The following is a 24,628-nucleotide window of genomic DNA, read 5'->3' as shown; positions in this document are numbered from 1 at the left end:
TACCCAGCTCGACTGACAGTTTGGCACATGAGCATGTCCACTGACAAGCAGTAATAACAGTGGTTTCTCTTGGTTGCTGCCTTAGCTGTCAGGACTTCTTAGGGCTTCTTTTGCAACCCCTGTAGTGGTGCGGCTTGTTCCTGCTGTGCATCTCATATTGCAGACGCCTCTGGTTTCCCTCAGCCACCATCCTGGGCAAAGACAGGCCAGCAGCAGCCCCTGGGATCCCAGTGGCCTGGCACATGCTGCTTCAGTACCTCACAGACCACCCATCCCTGCATGGGGGGTGCCTAGATAGGACAGCCCAGCTGGAACCATAGACTTTCTTGGGGTAGTGTGGCACAGAACCACATTTTCCATGCAGAGGACCTGAAAGGTGCAGCAGCCCTTCTGGTCAGCAATGGCTTCACCCCTTGAGCATGGGGCAAGGGCAGAGATCAGATGCTGACTGTCACACTGGAAGGGATGAAGGGGAGCTTTTGCAGGTGGCATCTGCCCACCCCCTTTACCCAAAGCAGGCTCATCAATGAACATAGTTGTTTTCTTTAATACCCCACTAAGAAAATACAGAATATTTTGTAGTGCTCTTGCTGTTTCAGTCTGCAGGGATGTCATTTTCATAGCCAGACTTGCTACCTGTTGGAGTCTGGAATACAGAGTGTGTACCCTTGTTTCTGATACTTAGTTATAAGATCCAGAAAAACACTGAATTTCATATAATATGAAATTCATGAGCATGTTTTCATGGTGATACATGAAAACAAATGTTAAAGTTAGATGGAAAAAGCTAAAAGTATAAGTGTGTAGATTAGAAAGTTTTTTTAAATCACTGGGTGAAAAAGTTAGTTTAGAGAACAGGAGACAAGATGGAGGATTTAGGGTGTTGTCTCTTGTCCCTTCATTCTTCTTCATGTTATTCTCCTAGAGGTTTTTGGATAGTAGTAAGTGGTTGGACAGAGAATGCTGCAGTGCATCACAGAGGTGATGGGTCATTGGGTCATTAAGAAAAATAATATACATGTCTATTGTTAATTGGGTGAAAATAGGTATTAAGATAAAAGAACTGCTTATTTTGGGGCCATTTTGTGCATCAGACACAAAGTGTGCCACAAGGCCTTGTTTGTACCATCAGAAGAAAGAAATGTACCAGATTGCAAAGATTAACCTTGTGTAGCCAGCCTGGAGAGACTTGTTAAGTTTTGTGATGACCTTAGAATAAACACGAGAAACAAGATTCTAACAAGCTCGGGAGTTTTCTTTGAATCTTAAGAACTGAGATAAGCAGGGCTCCCCATGAGGGAGGATCCCAAAAGAATTCAGTCCAAAGGAGGCTGAGAAATCCAAGAATAAAAAGAAAAATACAGAAGAGATGCAGCAGAAACAGAGAAACAGAAAAAGGATTTTTTAGAGAAAAGTTACATTACCAATATAAGTATTTGCCTGAGGCAAGAGGAGCATGTGCCATTTTCCACAACTTACATGGGCTATAGGCAGTTTTAGTCCCTAAAGTTACTATATAATTAAAACCACTTCCTCCTTGCTTGCTAATCTCCCAGGCTCTGTTGTGCTTCTTTCTTGGAGCTGCAGGAGCTGCAGTAGTTTAAGCCCTCAGTGTCCATCCCTGATCCCCTGGCCAAGCGGCAGGGGGTCACTCATGCTGGGGACAAGGTGCTTAAGAGCTGGCAGTGGGGATAGGGAGGGTTGGACAGGCACGGGTGGTACCTCAAGGCTGTCCCCATTTCCAAAGGTATGTTTGGTGGTGGTCCTGTCCTAGTGGGAATAGGCATTGCCACCTCAATAGGTGCCATCTCATTGTATACCCAGGCTGAGGAAGAAGGACCGCGTGCATTACCTGTGACATTGGTCCAGTGTGGGGTGGGGTCAGTGGGAAAAGCTGGTGCCTCAGGGAAGAGAGGACTCAAAATGGTTAAGCCATTGGGAGTAGCAATGCTGTGGCATTCCCCACTCCATAGAGTACAAAAAAACTCTTAGCTCCAGCTACATGAAAATGTGTCAAGAGAATATATCACTGCCTGAAACAGAATATACACAAAACACCAGAGACAAAAGTCCCCTCAGACCTCCTTGCTCAGAGCTGCCTCTCAAAAGTGCTTCTGTGGGGCTGACCTTCCCCCCAGCCTGCTCTTACACTGTGGCTGTATTTGCATTAGTGCAGGAGACGAGGGGGAACAGCCTCAGGCCGTGTCCTGTTATTACAAGGAAAAGCTAGGACATGGTACAGCCATGGAGGTTTTTATTTGTGTGTTATTTGTTTGACTTTCCTAAAGGGAGAGCCTGTGAGAAGTATGAACTTCCCTAATAGAGCATCACCTTACATTTTCATGGCAGACAGTCTGCTCTGTCTGCTGAGGTGGCCTGAAGAACCAAGAAGATTGACAGCAAAAGAAAATTACTTCAGAATTGCACCAGTCTTCTGGCAGGTTTTTCTTTTTGGTTTTTTCACTGTTAGTTTTATTCTTCTTCATTTTTTATTTCCTTTTCTTTGTTGTTGGTAGTAAAGGAATGAAGCTACACAATCAACTTTATTCCTCCACTGTCTAAATCCATGTACCAAAATTCAGTTCTTTGAAGAACTGACTGTGTGAGGAATTAATGCCAGGCTGCAGCCCTGTGTGCCCTTACATGCTGGAGTGCATGACCTTTTACATCCAGAGCTTCATTGCCATAGAGCAGCAACACCTCACCAGGAGAGCTGAGCCACAGTCATGCCATGAACTGCATTGCTAGACAGCTTCCTGAGGCTGAGCTGAACAGCCAAATACGAAATCTCCCAGTCAGATTTATTGGAGTGGGCTGGTGACGTTCCCCAGAGGACTTACGATCTATGGTGATGGATGATGCCGATCCATTAATGTAGTAGTCTCATCTGGGAAAGATGTAATTGTCGTTCTGCATCCTGCAGTTTCCTGAAGTTTTTCTGAACATGTAATAGCACACATTGCAGTGGAAATTACTGGTGAAAAATGCTGCAGTAAATATGTCAGGGGCTCTATATCCTACGGCAGTGTGCTTCTCTTCCGGAACCACGCAGCCATCATTAAGATAGGGGAGGTGATAATAACAAAATTTGGTATAGTGCAGTCATCATGATGTATGTTCTCACCAAAGGTTTGATGGAAAATATGGGCAGGACTGACCTTGTTTCCTCTTGCAATAACCATCTGTAAATAGTGTTCATGTTGACTTGTTCATAGAATCAGGAAAATGCTATTTATTTTTACCTGCCATAGCAGTGCTGTTTTTACAGCACTGCTTGCCCTGCCTGCATTTCTTGAAATACAGCCCTTTTCCTCTGCATAGTCTGAGTCTGGACCCCTGACAACAAAGAGCATTATTACTTTTTTGTGTAGTCTTGGCATAGTTTGGAATAGTCTCACCTCCATGTATTGGGAGCAGTGTGTCGGTCATAACTCAGGTACCAAAGCAGCTGGAGAAGACTATGTTTAACTGGCTAGAAGATCTTTGTTCATAGAGCATCAAATTAATAAAATTCAGACAAAATTGACTCTTAGACTGACTAGAAGTGCTCTGGCAGCAGAGAAACATGATGAAGAGAGAGGAGAAGGCACACTGGAGGAATGAACCCACAAGGAGTGGCCACCAGCTATTCTGAAAGGGAAGGCAGCCCTGTGCCACCTCAGTGAGGGTTTGCGTGGATGTGTGCCCACTCATCCTCATGATTGCAGTGGTAACTGGAATCCAAGCTGAGGTCTGTGCTTTGTGCTATCATGTGCCAAAATGACTGCTGCCTATGAGACCTCACAGTCAAGTGGATGAGGCAAAAGGCATGACAGAAGTGCTTGCTTGTACGCATGTGCATGTGGGACATTTGTAGGCACTACAGATAATGCAATTTATTGCAATCTGTAATTGCAGAGAGACCTCAACAAATTGGAGATGGGTAATCAGCAACCATATGAAGTTTAACAAGAGCAAGTGCCAGATTCTGCACCTGGAACAGAGCAACCCTGGTCTGTGCATAAACTGGGGAATGAGAGGCAGGAGCGCAGTGCCATGGAAAGGACCCTGGGGGTCCTGGTCAATACCAAGTTGAACATGAGCCAGCAGTGCCCTTGGAAGCCAGGAGGGTCAGCTGTGTCTTGAGAGGCATCAGGCACAGCATCACCAGCTGGGCAAGGGAGGAGATTGTCCTGTCCTGCTCTGCTCTGCAGTGGAGCAGCCTCAACTCAAGTGCTGGGGGCAGTTTTGGATGCCACAACACAAGAAAGACATTAAACTGTTAGAGAGTATCTAAAGGATGGCAGCAAAGATGGTGAAGGGTCTGGAGGGGAAGCCATGTGAGGAGCAGCTGAGGTCACTTGGTTTTTGTCAGCCTGGAGGAGACTGAGGGGAGACCTCATTGTGGTCATCAGTGACGGGAAATGGAGGGGCAGGTACCAATCTCCCGCGTGTTACCAGTGGGAATGGCCTGAAGCTGAGTTAAGGGGAGTTAGGCTGTATATCAGGAAAAGGTTCTTCACCCAGTGGGTGGGTGGGGACTGGAGCAGGCTTTCCAGGGAAGTGGTCAGAGCACCAACTCAGAGAGAGTTCAGGAAGCATCTAGACAATGCTCTCAAGGGCACGGTGTGGCTCTTAGGTGGTTCTGTGCAGGGCCAGGAGCTGGACTCAGTGATCCTAATGGGTCCTCTTGAGCTCAGTGTATTTTATGATTCTGTGATAACCTGGACTGATTGACTGAACAATGGTAAACTCAGTGGCTCTGACATGCAACATGACATATTTTAAGTCTTTTCTGTTATTTACATACTACTTGTGGTCAGTGCATCTGTCAGAGGCATATTTCCCAGTTCAATCTAGCGGCTTCTAGGTGGGCAAAATTGGTCATTGTTGAGAGGTTTTGGGGTTTTCTTGTTACATCCATCAGCACCATTGTGCTGCATCTCATGCTAGTGTTATTTCAAATTCAGTCAGAATTCATCTGACATCTCATGCATCATGTCATGCTGGAGGGAAGAGGTCAATTCTCTTCCCCTCAAAGTCAAACCAGGAAACACTTGGTACAAATGCTGTGAGGAAGGCACATGTAAAATGATGTGAGATTCAAAGAAAAAATGCTGCATTTTTTAATCACATCACAGGAGTCTTGCATTTTTCTGTCTCTTATAAACAAAATTCTTGCAGTGGTTAAAATTTTTGCTAGGATGAAAATAAGTGGCCTTTTTTCTTGAAAGTTTTTTCTGTACACACATTATGAGATAGGGTGGTGCATGAGTGCTTGAAATCTGCTGTGTGCATACTTTCTGCTGAGGATTAGTTCCATTGAGTAGCTGATGAAATGTTGGGCTTGGCTTATAAAAGTGATGGGGAGGGAGGAAAAGAGAGTCAGTCTAATAAATCTGAAACTATGAGCATTAACTTGATTTTGAAGTGGCAAGCTGATGGAGCATTTGGTTACTCATGCTAGTGGGGGAAGGACAGAGCATTAAATAACCATATTTTGCATAGAGGGAGGGAAGATTCCACTATCCTTTGGCTTCCCAGGCAGCACTCCAATACTCCTGCACCTTTGTATCTGCCTGTGTTCTCAAGTGAGACCCTATCCCACAAGAGAAGATAAGCTGACGAGTCTGTTGTTTACTGGCAGCTCTTCATCCCTAGATCTTCTCATTTAGGACTATATCTGCGTCATAAGAACCACCAGTAGCAGGGTTTATCCCTTTCAGCCCACAGTGGCAAGCTGGGTGGCACACACCTGTGTGGTTAATTACCTGCATGTCCTTCCCTGTGTTCTTAGGCAAGAGCGTTTGTACGTAACCAGGAAGGATCTGTGAGCTGGAAGGTTCAGTTTTTTACTTGGCTTTGCTTTTCTTCTCATTATTTATTTATTTAAGCCAGGCTGTATAAGGACAATGAGAGGCTATGTGAAAATGCGGCTTTCAGTTGATTTAAGATGAGTTACAGAAGTGTTGGAATTTGCTGTTCTAACCCCATGGCTTTATAATAAAGCTGAGGTTAGCCCTATTCCGGCCCTGTCTGCACCAAGAAAAAGTGGTTTTTAACTGGAGCTGGTGTGCTGTAAGAATGGATGGAAAAGGGTTTGCAGTGAGTCTAAAGGACTGGGTTTCTCAGGGCAGGTGTGGTACTAGTGGCACCTCACATAATTTACTGGATTTGCGCTGGTGAGACTGGTTTACTCCTAAGGGGGTAATCTGGTGTGCTTCACTTTTACAGCTTGTTGGGAGACAAACAAAGGGGTCAAAACCGTGTTTGTGTAACAGGGAAAAATCAGATTTTCTGCCTGCAAAAGTGATATAGCAATTTAAGAACTGATTTTTAACTTTACCTCACTAACCTGTTGGCTGAGACCTGTTAACACATCCATGGTGGGTTCCCTGTCCCTCTTACAAGGAGCAAGACAGTCACATCAGCAAGAAGAGATAGGCAGTGGATGGCAGCCTTTGCCACACTGATGCTTCTGATGCTGGAGAAGATCAAGTGGATGTGGTAAAAATATCTGTGCCTGGGATCAGTGGAGAGTCAGGACAAAATGGGGAGCTGGATGTCTCAGAGAAGTGTCTCAAACCTCCACTGGGGAACTAAGGAGGCTTTGAAGTCATTTAACTGATATCAAACTTGGAAATCCTTTCTAAGAACTGAAATGCTTTATGGGCTGTTTAATAAAGCGCTTGACTGGAAAAGGAGCAAATATTTTATTAGGTTGACACTGAGTGCTTTTTGTTTCAGGTTTTGGGGGAAGCAGGGCTGGCAATTATGTTTAATTGGTATCCTTTTCCTCTTGTTATCATTGGTGTATTGATTGCTGGGAAAACAAAATGCGTGGGTTTTAAAATTTACTGTAAAGTAAGGGCTCTCTTGTTTGTTTTGTTTAGCTCTGTGTATTCAAACCAGCTCATTTTTCTTTGCTTTGCTAGCGAATATAATGTTTTGATTGAAAATGATACTAAATAATCAGTTAAGTGGGATATTTAATGACAGGAAAAATTCTTCAAAGTATTTTTCCCATAAGAAAATCATGCGCTTCACTTTCCGAGCCTAAAAATGCTAGCATGAATCTGCATTCTTCCTATGATCCTACTACAAAAGTAAATATGTGGGTGCACAGCATGCATGAAAGCCATGGAGGTTAAGGTATAGTAAATCTCAGGAGCTCTGATGCAAGACAGATCCCTAGAGTAAGTTCAGTCTTTCCCTCATATAGTTTTAATTTAGACATTCTTAGACTCACAGTCCATTGTCAGTTTTCCTTCCCTGTGGGAAGCTGACCTACTGTGTGAGAGGAAAGCCTGGCAGATGAGAAGATCACTTGATACTGAGGAAGGCCTTTGTCACTGTGTCCCATAAGATCCTCACAGACACACAGCCGATGTGGGGGCTGGATGAGGAGACAGTGGATTGGAAACTGATGGAGCAGGCCCAGCAGCACAAAGTCCAGTTGGGTTGGGTGACTTGGTGTGTACTCCAGAGGTCAATGCTGGGTCCTGCCCTGCTCAGCCTCTTCATTAGTGATCTGGATGATGGGCACAGTGTACCTCCAGAAGTTTGCAGATTACACAAAACTGGCAGGAGTAGCTGATACATCATAGGGTCGTGCTGCCATCCAGAGGGACATCAACAGGCAGGAGAATTGGGCTCACAGGAGCATTGTGAAGTTTGCCAAAGAGAAATGCAAAGCCCTGCACCTGGGGGAAAGCATCAGTACATGCTAGGGGCCACTCACCTGGAAAGCAGATCAGCAAGAAAGAACCTGGGTGTCCTGGTGGACACCAAGTTTACCGTGAGCCACAGAGATGATGGGCTAGAGCATCTCTGCTGGAGGAAGTTGGTTTTTTGGGAGGGTGCTGGTGAAAAGATAAGCCTCCAGGGCTATGCAGGCAGCACCTTCCCATGGTAAGTGCTCAGGGCTGGGCACTGACACATCTGTCCTGACATGGTGCTGCAGCTGCTGATGTCCCCATCCCAAGCGACTGCTTCATGCTTTGAATGAGACATCTCCACACTGCCAGCTGTGTAAGGGGAAAGCTGATTTAAACAGGTACTTCCATAGTCACAAAACCAAGTAACTTGTCTTCCCAGTTTGAACAGAAATTGGGAGCACAAAAACTGCACTGTGTCAGAAGCCCCAGCTGGGTTGAAGGGACATCACTTAACACGTGACTCAGCAGTAATTGTGGCTGGGAAATTTATATTTGTCCTCCATGTGTCAGGTTTAATACATCAGATTTCTATGCACTGTCTCCACCTCAGAGTGTGTTTTCAGCTTGCTGGAAGCTAAGCAAGTTGATGCTCTTCAGGCGTTTGTGTACAATACCAAGGATAAAAAATAAGCTACAACTCTAAAGGTTTTATTTTCAGAAATTTGGTGAAAGGTTCCTCCAAGTATGATAGGTCAGGGACCCTGGGAACAGGCAGATATGAGAAGTGCAGATATGAGAAATATTGAAGATTTGGGAATAGCAAGATTAATCTGAAATAATTTCAAGGTTGCCCTGTTTTTATAGTGCTGGCTTATATGTACTAGTGTATATGGTATAAGCAGTGGTCCTTTTGGAAGCAGAGCCCATCAGTTAAGTGTTGCAACCAGTTAGTGAAATAGTCTGTGAATGGAGTAAAAGAAAAGGGAAAAGGCATCCAGGAGTACAGCAGCAAGTGCCATCTCCCTTATGCTTCGGGTATGTCAGTTTCCTCTGCAAATGCAGGGGGTTTTGTGAGGCTTTCAAATTGGGTGTAAAAATTGACTACAGGTTGAAATTTGTCAGGAAAATGTTCTATTCCTTCTACAGCATTTATTGTCTGTCTTGTGTATATTGCCCTTGGGAGTGAAGGCACTGGTTTCAGGCCCATGACAGGAATTTTTTTTTTCAATTGTTCTGATTTGTTTTTAAATGAGAAAAAAGTGAGTTCTCTTCTCCCCAGAATGGATTGCTAACTACAAATTGTTGACAACAGCAATATAGTTAGCAAATATATGACTCTAACGTGCTCTTTGCAGGCGATTAGCCTGTGCAATAGGCAGACTGCCGTGGTATTTATTCAACTGAACTATTTAAAAGACCGAAGTACCATCGGTTAGTCAAGCTGCTGCATTTGAGAACGATCATGCTGTGTGCTGAATCGGTGTATACATATTGTCCATGTCCCATCTATCACGTGCCATTTTGCACTGCTGTAATGATTTCCTTTCACTCTTGTTTCCCCAGGGCTTAACAGCTTGGATGGGAGCCTTGACACAAATAGCTTTGTTTCTTGAAAGCATCCACACATGCAGCAGTGGAAAATAAACCTGTTGCATGATTTGCATTGGAACAGTATTCTCTAGCATCTTTTGAAGTTGTCTGATGAGGTGCTTATTTTAACTGCTTCTTGGCAGCATTCAGCTCATCCTCCACAGTGTAGCTTCCATAGAGTAGGAAGTACCATCAGGCAGTTCATACATGCATGGTGAACAGGAGATGTGCAGAGGCATGGGCAGCAAAGGCTGTGGGTTTTCCATACTGGCAGTGATACCCTGGTGTAGTCCTCCCTTCTCTGTCTGGCTGGTGCCAGAGTGAACCCTGCCCATCTTTCCAGTGCCTTTCTTTCCTTGCCTTCAATTGATTTTTGAATGGAACCTCCTAAATCTTAACAGGGAGTTAGTTGTTGGGTGTTTGTGTCAAGGGACTGAGGCGGAATAGGGCAGAAATAAACTGGGATGTTTCCCTGGTGCCTCTTAGAGGAGAGAGAGAAGTGTATGCCCAGTGATTCCCTTTTTGTGATGACCAAGCAGTGGTCATTGAGCCCCTCACCTTAAGAAATATCCTGTGGGTTTCTGCTCTGCCTGCCCCTTACTTTGGAGTCGTTCACCATCAGCCTGTCTGCAGGCAGAAGGGGGACAGGCCCCACTGGCCCTCAGGGTGGCTCTGCACCCAGCTGACCTGGGTGGTGTATTAAAAACAGCACCACAAATGGTGCAACATGGGGGGAAGGCAAGCTCACCACTAGCTGTGAGTTGATTACTCCTTTGCCCCTTGGTCCTTGAGGATTGCACTACTAAAAGCACACATGGGGCAGCCAGGATTCTCAGTCCCAGGTACCTGAATGAATAGGTTAATCTGCAGGAAATGTGAGAGGCAAACACTGCTGAAATAGTTTGTGGGTTGCACATGTGGGAGAGCCTACCTGTGTGTTGTGTAGTAATAGTTCCATGTATTTGGCATATGAAAGCTCACTTTATTCAAGTACATTTTTTCTATTCTAACAACAAAACAATAGTAATAATATGGTAAAGCCTTTGTGTATGGCTGAAAACTATAGAGATCAAAATTAGTAGCATGGAAGATGATTTGTAGTTGTTTGGATCAGTGACATCAAGCAGCGAGTTTTGGGAAAACAATGAAGTCCATATCCAACCATAATTTTGTCCCCAAGCAGCTCGATTAAGTCAAGATTTTTAATTTTTTGTTTGCTACTGTGTTTATGCTCAAGGGAAGCCCCATTTTTCCAGGAGATACTGAGCCAGGCATCCCACAAAGGGAGCATCTAATCCTTTCCCATAGTGTGCACAGTACAATTTGAGCTCTGTGTAGACAGGAGGTACAAGCCATGGTACAGACAAGCAGGCAGAGCGCAGGGAGAGCTGTGCTGCAGCCCCACAGGAAGGCACCCAGCAGCCCTGAGAAAAGTCTGTTGCACAGCCATCAGCAGGAGATAAAAAAAATAAGCTGGAGTTATCACTACCCTTTCAAAGCATTTGTGTATAGCTAAGATACCATTTCCTGTACAGTCACACACATCATTGCACAGTGCCATGAACTTCGCTCTTATCAGCACCCTGATGGGAAAGCTCGGGTTATTTACAGTAGGGCTTGTTTCAGTGTTTCAAACTTTTTTTCAGTTAAAACCAACAGCAAATTAAATATAAAATAGATAAGTAGAGAAAGTGAAATTGATTGTCCAGGACTGAGGTATGATAGGCAGAGAAAACTTAAGGCACTTCCTCTAGGTTACATTACCTTATTTTATGTATATTAGAAACATAAAACTTACTTTATAAACCGGGCAACTGAATTTATGTTTAGTGAAGCAGCAATTTTAAATGACCGAAAAAAAACCCAAACCCCAGCACATGCTTCAGGTTGATTTTGTTTACAGCAGAAGTATAGTATAGCTAACACTGTTAATACCAATATTGAAATTTTACTTTTGTTTCAGTCACTTCCATGAGGATTTAGAGTTTTGTACTGTGTACACTATATATGTAGTATATAAAAAAGGAGTCCAGAAACTACAAAATGCCTTTGGATAACTTCAGTCTGTCTCTTGATCTCAGATGTTCAAAGTTTCCTCATTTGAGGCTTGGGGACTTGGATCCTTTTCTCTCTGCCTGCTTACTGACCTTGATAATAGATTTTTAGTCTAACACGTGTTTAGCAGCCCTGGGATTCCCTCCCAAATGAAACTAAAAATAGCTTTACAGGGAACAAGATCAAGTTGTGCTGGACTCTACTGTACCTGGCAGCCAGCTACTGCCAAACTGCAGGCTGTGGGCAGGATCAGGAAATAATTTTAAGTATGTACATATATTTTTTTATATATGTTAATTTATTTTTTTTTCTATAGTGATGACATGCTCAAGAAGCAGGTGTACTGGAAGTACAGAAAGGTACATTCACTTGTACGTACGAAAAGTGAGGCAGGGGGGAAACCCCAACCCAAACCCATAAACCTGGGTCAAGGGCTGCCCTTCTTGTCTCTTTCCCCCACACACAGTGGGGCCCTCCCAGAGGTAGTGACCTGGCTCCCAACAATGTATATTTACAGATCCCAGGCACATACAGGATTCACTGTGGAAAACAATATTTAACTGTGCTTTGAAAAAAACCAGCCAAGATTACGGGCTTTTCTCTGTGGTTTCTGAGGGTGATAGATGAGCTCTTCTTCTCCCCATCTTGGTATTTCCTCTGCCTCCAGCCCTGTCACCTTTTAAAGCAGCAATGGGGGAATTTTATCATGTTTTATACTTTCATCCTCAGCAGTGATCTGTCTCTTCCTCCGTGGGTCCCTACAGCGTGCTAATCCCTCAAGTCTCTCACACAGCATAATTTTCATCTTAATTTTTCTGTTCCTCAGTGTTTAATGGGTTTGCTGGGGGAACAGGGGGTGGTTTTGTGTCCCCACCAGATCATTAATTCTCTATTAAAACACTCCAAACTCACACTTCTCAAGCAAACAGAAACATTGGGAAGAGGCAGTGTCATGTGCAGAACACTTACTCAGCTGTGCTGCAGCAGCTGGAGGAGCAAAGATGTTGGTGTGCACTGCAGAGACCAGAATGGTCATTTGAAAAACAGGGAGGAAGGGATTATGTAAGAGCAGTAGAAAATGGCTTTTTAATTTCTTAGCAGAAATGACTATGTCTTTTTTTTTCAGCTTAATCTGCTGAGCTGTCTCCTCATAGTCTTTATTTTTACAAACAGTTACTCTCCTTTTTTTTTGCAAAACAACACTGGCCCAATGGTTTTCTTACTGATACTTGTCACTTTCTGAATAAGGAATTTGATTTTTGCTCCTGTTTTCAGTGCTTCGGCATCTCTGCCTTCCTGTCTCAGCCAAATCTGGAAAAAAGGAAACAAAAAAAAAGACAAACCCAACCCTATATTTGTGAATCTTTTCTGCAGAGCATTTAATGAGATGGGAAAAATCCAGAATTATTCTCCTTAAGCCAGCAGCAGGAGGGGAAAATAAATGATTAATATGTTTACTTTTAAAAATCCTTTTTAAGAACAAAAATGCACCTGCTAAATTATTAGCATTTCACCCAACCAGCCTCTGCTATCAACTCCTGGCATTTCTGTAGGTAGCCCTGTGCTCATGTAGTATCTCACTATCAAATCCAAGGATTTACAGGTCTCAGGAGAGATTTAGTAGATTACCCACTTCCTTGCCTTCGACATTTTTTAGCTTCTGTGGGCTTTTGGTTTTTTCCCCCTTTCCCTTGGCCTCTTTTCAGGTTTGTTGGTCTTACAAACATCTGTGCCAGGAAATTATTTCTGTGAGCACCAGAGCCATGTAAAGGGTTCTTTACATGCTCTTCGACTCAGGCACATCCCCAAGCTGGGGCCATTCACCCAGACAATTTCCATTTCAGAGTGCTGGTGCCCTCCCTGTCATCTCCTGTCATCCCAGGACCAGTGTGCCTACAGGACACGGGGAGGTACCTTGCTCCCATGGGCCAGGGTAGCTGGGCAGTGGTGATGACACATCATTTGCTTATAGGGAGCAAGATTCAGCTGTGTGCTGGTGAAAAATGCACATTTGGGGTGTGCTGGTGCTTTCCCATGGTAACAGAGTTGAAACTGGACAAGTTTCCATGGTGATTATTACTACAGCAGGATTCTCTTCACACTTCAGGGGAGGCACGGGCAGCACCAGGCAAAGCAGCCAGGCATCAGCCAAAGTCTGCTGGCAGCAGCTCACAGGGCAGAAATTATTTATCCTTCTAAATAAATGGGTATAGTGCCATTAATTTTCTGATTTTTTTTTTCATTTTTTTCCCCAGGGATGTGTTGATCTTTAGGGGAAACAGGCTGTGCATTTCATCATGATCATGAACAGAAAACATCCCTGTCCTTTTCTAATTGCCATTTGCTTGGTTGATATAAGAGTTGGGCTGTCAAAATGGATTTTAAGTGGTTTTGATTTTTTTTTTCCCCAAGTCTTTAATGAATCAGGTGCCTGGTTCACATTACTGTCTCTGTCTAACTGTGGCAGGGTGAACACTGGGGTTTGGTTTGGTTTTGCTTTGCCCTTGCATGGTCATGCTCCTTTCTGATCCTGCACATGGCAGTTTTGGGATGAAAAAGGGACAAATATTGAAGGGGAATGAAGTACCCTTCATGAATGGTTGAATATTTCTTGGCTGCAGTATTTTTAGAAATGTTTGTTTTGGCACTTCTGTTGAGTTAAAACAACATGCTGTCACTCAGCTCTGATGTGCATTGTCATTATGTGAAGCTTTGTTTAAAAATGTGGAACGGGCATCCTGAGTCCTTGTTTCAGGCTGTGTACTGAGAGGTTTTTTGGCTGCAGGCAGTCCTTAAGGCCATGTTTATGGCTAAATATAAGTTCCTCAAAGTGTTTTGCACAACACTCAGGGCTGTATGTATATCCAGCATCTCTGTATATATAGTACCCTGTATTATGGAGCCGTTAGCTTGAGGTGTGGAAACATTTAACGGCTTTTCTATGGTGACGGGGTCTTTAAAGGCAATTGCAAATATTATTTTAGGGAAGAGATTTATGTGGTGCCTAAAATATGTTTCTGGCTTGCAGGCCAAAGTATGTCGGTGCTGATGCTCCTGGCAGCGTGGAGCCGCCGTGGGTCCCACTGACAGCAATGTAGAGGTGGTGCTGGCAAAGCCCAAGAACCCCTGCGGCATGGAGGAGCTGTACAAGGATGCCCCAAACCTACCTGTGGATGTCACCAACTCACCCTCGGCGATGGCCAACAACAAGCTGGAAAATGGGGTGGCCCAGCTGATCACAGCAGAGGCTTGGAACATCAACTCGGCCGACCTGATGAAGAAAGCCCTTTCTCCGCTGGTGACAGTCCCCGCGCCCTCCATCCTGACGCCACCGGCCGAGTCGCAGAGCGGGGTGGCCCTGAAGGTGGCGGCCACCGTGCTGCAGCCCATCTGCCTGGGGGACAGCCCCGTGGTCCTGCCCATCCACCTGCAGGTCGCCGGCAGTGCAGCCCCGCAGATGCCAGCCACCAATGCTGCCACCCCGTACGTGATGACCACCCAGGGCCCCGTCCCGCTGCCCGTCCTCCTGGAGCAGCACGTCTTCCAGCACCTGAACTCGCCCCTGGTGCTGCCCCCGGGGGCTGCCTGCCCCGCCAGCCCCCTGCACGCCGGCCTCTTCCCCGGCACGGCCACCCCCGTTGGGCAGCCTCAGCTCCTGGACCCCAAGCCCTCCGGCCAGGCGCAGGAGCCCGTCCTGCCCCCGGTCTTTCAGACCCCGGGATTCGCCGCCGTCCTTCAGGACCTGTTTCCCTCACAGGGCGCCCTGGGCTCAGCCCCCTGTCAGCCGCCTCCCGACTACGCCACCCTCCCACCCCAGGCCTTCAGCTCGCCGCTGTCCCCGCTGGTGCCCCCTGCTACGCTGCTGGTGCCCTACCCCGTTATCGTGCCCCTGCCCGTCCCCATCCCCATCCCCATCCCTGTCCCCATCCCTGTGCCCCACGGCGCCGAGGCCAAGGCGGCCCCTGACCCACCCAAGCCGCCACTCTTCACCCCCCATTCCTGCAAGGGCACCCAGACACCCCTGGAGAAGGAGGAGACGAAGCCCTTCGAACTCCTCCACCCACGGGAGTTTCCCCAGCTGAGCCGTCACACTGTCATCAAGATGGGCGGTGAGAACGAGGCGCTGGACCTGTCCATGAAAGGGCCGCCCGCGCTTCGGGCCAGCGAGGCCGCGCCGCCGCCGCCGCCGCCCGAGGACGGGGCGCTGGACCTGTCCCTCGCCTCCTGTCGCAAGCCGGGGGGGCCGCACGGGGAGGCGGCCGGCCCCTGCCCCGGCCCCGGCCCCGCCACCGAGGTCGGTGCCCACCCCGCGCCGGACAAGCTCCCCGGGCCGGCCGCCCCATTCGCACCCTGCAAGCCCCCCGAGGCGGCGGGCAAGGCGGAGGGCAGGGGCGCGGGCGGCGGCGCGGCCGAGCTGCTGCGGCAGCCGCAGAAGTGGCTGGTGGAACAGGCGGGCAGGGCGGGCTGCGAGCCCAAGGCCGGCAACAACATCGAGATCGTCAGCACCTCGCAGACAGCCAAAGTCATCGTCTCCGTCAAGGATGCCGTGCCCACCATCTTCTGCGGCAAGATCAAGGGCCTGTCGGGGGTCTCCACCAAAAACTTTTCCTTCAAAAGGGACCTGCCCCAGGACTCGGTGCTGCAGTGCTACGATGTGAAGAGCCCGCCCGAGCCCCGGGACAGCGCCGAGGCCCTCAGGAAACCCGTCAAAAACAGGAGCGTAAAGCTAAAGAAAATGAACTCGCCGGAGATACATATTCTTCCAATCAAGAAGCAACGGCTGGCTGCCTTTTTTCCAAGAAAGTAAATTATGGGTTTTTAGAATTTTAAGATTATTATGAGAAGAAGAAGAAAAAAATAATAAAAAAGATGCACTCGGTTTTAAACTCATTTAAAACTTTAAACTATCTTTGTAAGTTATTTTTGGGGGAAGAGGGAGAGGATTGGATGTAGAGTCCCTATAAGCTGGGTTGGTTTGGTTTTTTCTTTTGTTTTCGTTTTTTTCTTTTTTTTTGTTACCCAATTTTGACTTTTCATGGGAAACTGAATAAAAAGCAACCTATTTTTCAAGCAGATTGCACATTTTGCAGCTTTAATGGAGTAATGGATGAGTCAGAGGGGTAAGAGCTATTTTCACTGCCATAAAGTGCTTTGATGATGTAACTCTTCATAACAGTCGGAATGGAAATTTCAAAATAAATGTTTGTACGTGCTAATTGGTTGCAGCATTCTTTTCTCATTTCCGAATCGCTTTCAGTCTACACAGAAGGTTGTGCAAAAAGTCTGTAAGCTGTAAAGTGCCCCAAACTGACTTGTGATGAGCCTAAAATGCTAAAAAAAAAAAAAAAACAGGCTAAGAAAAATTATTTTGTTGCACAAGCAGTGTCAAAGAGCACAACAGCTGCTAATGATGCACCCAGATGAGCTACCAGAGGAGTGAGTGCTACAAGCTAGTGCACCCCTAAGACAGGGTCACTGTGAGAGACCCATAGCAAACCATCTTAAGTAATGCTATCAGTCATTTAAAATAGAAAAGCCTAAAAGGGGAATTCGGTTGCCAGGGGGCAGGAGGGGAAAAAAAGAATCACATAATTTTTCCCAGCTGACTACAGCTATATGGAAAAGTTGTTTATTGTTAGTTTTCTACGTTTCTTTGATGGCTGAAATCAATGCACGTAAAAGAGCAGAGCTGTGTAACTTTATCACTCAGTAGTATACAAAGCCACCCACGTCAGTGGAGAAATGTGAATGTACAATTAAATAAAAGTTCTGCTAGGTTACAGCTTTGCACTTGTCTGTGGAAATGAGCTGGAGGTGAATTACTGTCTGTTGGCTTCAAAGTTCACACAGCTCACTGGTAAAAACATCCTGACAGGACAAATGTGAGAGCAGGAGGACAATTTTTGGTGGGTGCTGCCTTTTTTGTGACTAAACCTGTAGAAATCTTTTGTTACCATTTCAAATTATGTGTTCCTGGCAGTGTACCAGGACTGCCTAAGTAAAAAAAGCCATTGTAAAGCCATCAGCTGGATGCTGTCACAAGCTAACTGTGCCTGCCTTTGCATAGCTGCAGCCAACCTACTTCTAAAACTCCTCTTGGACAGCTTTGGGAAGGTTTTTGCAGTTGTTCATACAATGAGAAGTTGCTCAAAGAAGCAGCTTCAGTGTCTCAAGTCTACTCACACCCATAGGCAGTGTCATGTCAAAATCTACTCTAAGTTTTGATAGCAGCAGACACCAGTTCAATAATTGGAAAATGAATCTACACTGTGAGGTTAGGAAGGGCATGATGTTTCTCTTTTCCTTGGCTGAAGGATCGCTGCCTTCTTGCTTTAATACAAAAATGGTATACTTTCACATAGGCATAGCATTTTAAAGCCTTTTATTTTTCCCTGAGGTGGCAGAACTGACAATGTTCAGAAAAGCGTAAAGTGTTGATGGATTCATTAATGTTTAGTCATCTGACTGTATTTTTAATTTTTTTTTTCTTAATTGAACATACTCAGCTACTTTGTTTTTCTCCTTTCAAGAAACTGCTAATGAAAAATGTCATCTGGTTATTGCAGTGCAAAGGCTGAGGATTTCAGCATCCCTTGGGATGACCATCCCAGTTGTCACTGTCCCCTTCCAATTCAGCCTTCCCATTCTAGAGTGTCAGAAAACCTTCTGAAAATGTCAATTTTCCTCAGGGCTATACCAGAGCAAAATAAGGCAGTCACCGAATTGGCTGCTGTAATTTTTATTTTGCAGTTGACAGAAGCAAGTTGAAAATAAGTTTTAATTTTTTTTTTTTTTAAGAAGTGTTTCACACTGGTGGTGGCATCTGCTGCACGAATTGCCCCAATCCTTGCTGTCCTTGCATGAGTCATTCCCCACGGCATCCTCAGCAGGCAGAGAGGGCCTTCATCCAGTGCTGCCCCTCCTGCTGGCCGCAGGATGGCTGGGACAGGCAGAGCCTGTTGGTGGCACTGGCTGCAGGTGCTCAGCTTTTCCCTCCTCTCCTTCAGAGGCCTTTGCTGGGAGCATCAATGCTGAGGGTACCTCCCAGCCCACTCTGCACACAGAGAGGTCTGGTTTAATTGAATTTAGACCACAGGCTCCAGAAACCCTGACAACAAATTAGGCTAAATCAGCTTTATGACATTATAAACCCATACAAGCACTGTCAAACACCCAATGCCTGGGGACAAATTGAGTTTAAAGCCAACTGGTATGGGTTGTAACAGTAGACCAGACCTGCAGCCATGTGGCTGCATCTTGCCCCAGCCCCTTGGAGGAGTAACTGTAACTTCTTCCTTCTGAAGCAGGGCTGAGGAAAACCAGAGCAGGCTCCAATTATCCTAACATCCCTCTCTGCCACTCCAGGACAGCCTCCCCAGCTTTACAGGCCCAGGATGGGCAGGCTCCCTGGAACTGCTACTTGCCACCAACATTCCCAGAGACTGTGACACAGGCTGGAGCCACTCCCATGGAAATGGATAAGCAGAGCAGACTGGGCTCACCCACCCCACTGCCTGGCTTTTCCATTGCTTAAACTGCAGGGGCAGGGGGGATATTCTCAAAAGCATCTTCCCAGGAAGGCTTAGGGCAGCTCACACTCCCTTATCCTGCTGCCATTTCATGCAACCCCAGGCTTCAAGGCTGTGCCATGGGAAGAGGCACACACAATGGCACCTCTCCTGCAGCTGAACGCTGTTGGGAAAACCATGCTAAGTAGGGACCATTTGTCTCCCACCACCCTTGTGTGTGAAGCACAAGTCCCACATCCCATCAGCATGGGGGAGAAGCAGCTGTAGAACAAAGTACTTAATTATACCAAGATTGAGCACTTTAACCTCCTCCTCCTCCTTGCCTCTAGCAGCAATTACAGTTTTTGTATATTGGGCCATTAATTTTCTACAGGGCTACATTTTAACTGCTTCTGAAACTTCTGTATGAGGAGAAGGACATGGAGCTGCATCATGATATATGGAGCTCCCATTTCTGGTGGCTGTTAATGGAGACATTAATACCTCTAGTGAAGTTGAAGGGAAAGTCATTAAGCTGTAATGGTAGGAGGAAGACATTTTACAATGATGAGTATATGCAAGAGGGAAAGAGGAGAGGGAGAGAGGAGCTGTGCCTGCAGGGGCACCCCTTGTTGGCTCCAGTCTCCATGTGACTTGGACTTCGGGTGTGGGGTCCTATTAGGGAGTGAGTGAGAGGGCAGAAGTTTGCGGGATCATATTACCTTTCCCTCTGATCTCTTCCCCCTGTCAGGCAGGGGCTTTGCAGGAATCCAGAAACTAAATCCAACTAAAGGCAGGCAGAAGGGCTGCACATCTCAGATGAAGGCCATGGGACAGGGCAGCCCTGGGGACAGGAGTGCTCAGATGTACCAGCTTTCCTACACAGGACAGCCTTTCCCCTGTGGTGCCCAAAGGACAGCTCCAGGACCAGGGCTTCCACATGTGAAACTAGCTGTTAGTAAAATTAATTAATCCAAAAGAAGAAGGAGCAGCTTCTCAGACAGGGTACTTATCTGGACTGGGCATTTTCTAGGTTGGGAGAACACCAAGCAGTCAGGTAAAGCACAGACACCTGTAAGTGCAAGGAAAAGGTGGAGAATAGGGAGAGATAAGCAGGCAATGGAAGCTGAGACAAGATCCAAGCACTGCATCTTTATTTAAGTTAGCAAGCAGCCAGACAGAGAATGAAAGGGAGAAGCAAAACTATGACCTTTGGCCATGACAGAGAAAAGAAAGGTATCACCTTCAAAGACACCTCGGGCCACTCAGTGAGAGTGAGGAGAAAGGCAGGCACTGAGCCCATGGAGGGCAATGCTTTTTTGGGCTGAAAGCAGTCAAAAAGTGAGGGCTGGGGGAGACCATACATCAAACCACACATGCAGAGCACACAAGGCAGTGCAACCTCCTGCTCCTGCCCTGGCAGCAGGGGACAGGGAAAAGGGGCAGCAATACCATCCCAGCAGAAATGCGAAGGGAAGCAGAAGAGCAAAGGTAGCTGTTTTTGCATGGGAACCATGCCTGAGGTAACATGTGTGACCTATACTCTCCTACCACCCATGCTCCTATCTGCTATAAAATTGATGTGCCATGATGTCTCATGATCAGTGCTCACTTTTTTAACCACTTCTACCCATTTTCTGCTCCGGCCTCCCAGAGCACTGTGATGATAACACCACTCTGCACATCCCTGCAGAGGTTCGACCCATAGGGGCTCAAGGATCAACTTCACACCCTTGCACATGAAAGGTTTCAGGGGAAACCATTTGGCACAGAAGTGGCCACTGAGCATGGAAGGGAGTGAATCAGACAAGTCTGTGCCCCGTCACTTGCACAGAGGCAACTCAGGACTGTGATCCAACAACAGTAAGTGACTTGTTAACAGTTCTCATGAAGAATATTAGACAATGAAAACAGCATAAAACAACATTGCATAATATCCTGGTGCCAGATGTTTTAGTTTCTTTTTGTGCTCAAGTTTATAAAAACATGTTGAAGGGCTCAGTCAAGGACCTTGTTTTCCTCTGGGCTCTGTTCCTGCCTTCCCAAAGGCAGACAGCCTGAGACAGTGACATTAATAATGTTAATTTGTGCAATTTGCTTTTTTTCTCAATGCTTCCCTCCTCCTCCTATTCAAAGCTGCATTTCTCTTAGACTATACTACATACCCTTAATGCTAAAGTTTTCATTTCAGAGTACTCTGGGGCAGTCCTACACACACAAGCAAATCCCCTAATTTTAGTGTGGAAAACATATTTTCCACAGTTGTTAAAATCATGGTATTGCAATCCTGTTAGGAAAATCTGTTCTGTTGTTGAACCATCTGAAATATTTCTTCATGTTTGAGTAGAAATATTACTAATCACTAAAATATTTAGTGCAGCTTTGTGCCCATATACCCCAAGCTCTCTTAGAATAATACCATAATATCCCAGTACTGAAATTATTAGGATTCTTCCAAACTAAGATATGAAAATTAAAAGAGCAAACAGCAGGATACAATCTAATCATATATCTGGAAGGAAGGACTATTTCTACTTTTTTCCAAGTGGAACATAATTTTTTACTGTTTGGGAATTTGTTTCCAGTGAAATGCTAGTAGGAGACACACTGCATCCCTGCGTCACCCTGTGTGTCCCCCACCTTGTTCCTGGGATTACTAATGTTCCGTAGGCCACAGCTGTTTCAAAACGGTCACATTTTTTGCATTGTTTCAGTATCATCCTTCCCACCACATCCTCATCAACAGAGTGCCCATCTTTCTTTGCTTAGGAACAAAGATAGGAAATGATTTGTCCTAGACTGGCATCTCACACAGCCCAAGGGCAGGCCACTGGACACAAAACAAGGAGGTCCTTCTTTGTGGGGCTTATGTACCCAAAGAAAACCCCTAGAAGTACCACCAATAAGCACAGGGAAGCTATTTTGAGCTTTCTGATACACAAGTAATTTCTCACTTATTAAGGAAAAAAACCCCAAACCCAACCTACCTGCATTCAAAGTTATAAAGGCAACAAGTAGATTTTTTTTTCTTTTTTTTTTTTTTAACACATCTTTCAAAATAAGTACTTTGAAAGCTTGGTGCACAGAGCACAATTCAGGGTAAGAGAGCATGTACCTACCCTTCAGAGACCCTCCACAGCTCAGCCACGATGGCACAAAGCCACCACACTCAAAGCCCAGTGGTGCATATGCCACACTCACCTAGAACCATCTGCATTCGTGTACGCGGGGGTCAGAGTAGGGTTAAAAAACACCAACAGAATATTAAGTGCTTGCTGTCTGCTTTTTGCCACAGAATTCTGTGCAACAACAAAGATCTAAAAAAAGCACAAATATTCTCTATGGATAGAAGTTTGGCTAGATATTCTGAACAACTGGACTTTAAAGCCAGACCTCTTGTGCAGTAGAACATGGGACCTGACCAACAATGCTTGGTTACTGTAATGTACACCTGAACATTTGCTTCTCAATGCCAACTAGGTGTTCCAACAAAGGACTTGAGGAAGAGGGTTGTTTCAGCTTACTTGCAACAAAGAGCATTTTAGGCAGGGAATTAGCTCATGTGCTAAAGCTGAAATGGGTACTGAGACTCCTATAGTCTCAACAGATAGTGATAGTGATGGAAACTGACTAATAAAACCAATTGAGTCAAGAAGGCTCTGTAAAGCAGATGTTGCTATCTAGTCAGATCACTCATACCCTCAACTCCCACAGAATAAACTGAGAAAGAGTCTGGACAACTATGATATCAAGAAATGAAGTTACATTAAGTCAAACCCAAGCCTGTATTCCCAAGTTTTGTCTCCTCAACTGGTCTGGCTTTAAAAAGAAACCATACCAAGAGTGAGTTGTTAGCAGCAGCTAAGAAACAATTTAAGGACAGAGAATGCATGTCCCAAAAGTTGGGTTGGAATTAATCCCTTGTTTTCAGATAAAATCATGTCAAGATAAAAGACTTTACATCCCTGACATGGTTCAAAATGTTTATTCCTAACTTTCCCCTTACAAATCCAAGCTTAACATGAATAGTCAAAGACACAAGTCATCTGTGAATCTGAAAGTTTATCTTGATATATCCACCTGGTTTTCTCCTTACTAATTTTCCATTACTTCATTCTTCACGTATTTTCCTTGCTATGTTTATTGCAAGCAAACCCTATCACTCATCCCAGCCTTGCATTTCTGTTTTCTTTCAAAACATTTACACTTTCCCCAACCTGTTCATTTCCTGCAGCTGAACACCACCCAGGCAATTACAATTAATATATTACAGTGAATGCAAAGATGTGTGAAAGTAATATGCTCCCTTTTGCTGAGCTGGCCTCTTGAAAACAAATGAACAGCTGATAGTAGTCAGATAAAGAAAAAAAAACAACAAAAAACCAAAAACAAAATAAAAAACTGCACCACAAACCAAAAAAAACCAACAACAAAAAAACCCCAAACTAAAACCAACCAAGAAAACCTGCCCCCTGTCCCATTACCCATTGAACCTAACAAGCAATTATGTTCTAATATAATAAAATTACCTATCTACTACTCACCCCTAAAGTAAAAGCATAAACCAAGGGTATACTGAAACTGAGCATTTATTTATTAATTTCTCCCTCCCCACTATTTTGCTCATGTAAGCACAGGGACTTAAAAAGAAAAGCACTTTGTAGATGACACCTTGAGTAACACTGTGTAGGTGAGAGGCATCTCTACATAACAGAGCACCATGTACATGCCCAGGCAAGGGCTGAAATCAGTAGCAATAGCTGGTGTATCAGAGATAAAGGAAGAAAAAGCTGCAGAGTCCTTCCCTTACTGTTTGTAACATGCAGAAGTTAGAAGCACATGGGAAGATCCTTCCCCCAAAAGTTTCTCCAATAAGAAGAAACCTGTTCTGCCGCACTTAGTTTGGAGAGATGGAAGTTGGGGAAGAGTTCAGACCTGTTTGAAAAACTCACTCTTGGAAATCTAGACAGCATTAGCCCAGTTGGTTGAGGAAACAGAGTGCCTCCATAACTACTGAAAAAAACTAAATATGAGAAACGGAAAAAATTAGTAAAATCATGACCTCTCGCATTTGAACACCAGCATTGCTAAGGTGTATTACTATTCATTACGTTTTTTCCCACTGCCTTGCTGACTGCCTCAGCATCCGCCTGTAAGGGTAGATGAGCCTTTGTCTTTCCAGTTCTGGAGCTCAGAGCTGGGACAGCCAACACACAGTAATGGCAATTGTCATGGTGGTTTTGTGGCATATTCATTTTCTTCCAGCTGTCACAACTCGAAAGGAACCGTTGGCAGAGAGGGTTTCTGCCAGCTTAAAGCTGTACATCTGTTCACACTTGTCTGTTCAGACAACATGGGATGCAATCTCCCCTTCCCCTTGTGCTGGCATCTGTTTGCTTGTGCTGTTCGTCCTGAAAGGCCTTTGATTTTGGATGCTGAAAAGTGAATCTCTGTGGATGAAAATGCCTTCAATGTATTTTAAAAAGAAGTGGAGGTGTACAGCCTTTGCTATCAGCGCTAGACAGTTCCCCTGCAGATAATGAAGGCTGAAATAAAACTAGCAGTGGTCCATAAAGCTATGAGGAGAAGCAGCTTATGCAGTACTCCTCAGCGTGTACAGCAGGACTGGGAGATTCTGGAGCTAATGGAAGCTAATTCTGATTCAAATGGGACAAATTACAGCTAATCAAAATTATCTGCTAAGACAGGGATGGATGATTATGTAAGCAAGGAATTTAAAAGCCCACTGGATCACTGTAATGGCATATTTTAAATAGACACAGGACTCCCATCATCTACCACAGCCCCAATAATGAGGATTTATTTAGAACAAACCAT

General features: G+C 45.2%; 1 protein-coding gene across 2 annotated transcripts in view; it reads left to right on the top strand.

Moving 5' to 3' along the window:
* RAI2 (retinoic acid induced 2) overlaps nucleotides 1–16,498 on the top strand; it is a 45,825-nt gene extending 29,327 nt beyond the window's left edge. For both annotated transcript variants that reach the window (XM_058828253.1, XM_058828261.1), the window contains exon 2: nucleotides 14,311–16,498. In XM_058828253.1, the coding sequence (XP_058684236.1) occupies nucleotides 14,416–16,089 (1,674 nt within the window). In that variant the 5' untranslated portion in view covers nucleotides 14,311–14,415 and the 3' untranslated portion in view covers nucleotides 16,090–16,498. The remainder of the gene's footprint in view (nucleotides 1–14,310) is intronic.
* The last annotated feature ends 8,130 nt before the right edge of the window (nucleotides 16,499–24,628 follow it).

Source organism: Poecile atricapillus, chromosome 1, assembly GCF_030490865.1.
Source record: "Poecile atricapillus isolate bPoeAtr1 chromosome 1, bPoeAtr1.hap1, whole genome shotgun sequence".
NCBI lineage: Eukaryota > Metazoa > Chordata > Aves > Passeriformes > Paridae > Poecile > Poecile atricapillus.
This window is presented reverse-complemented; position numbering and strand designations above follow the sequence as displayed.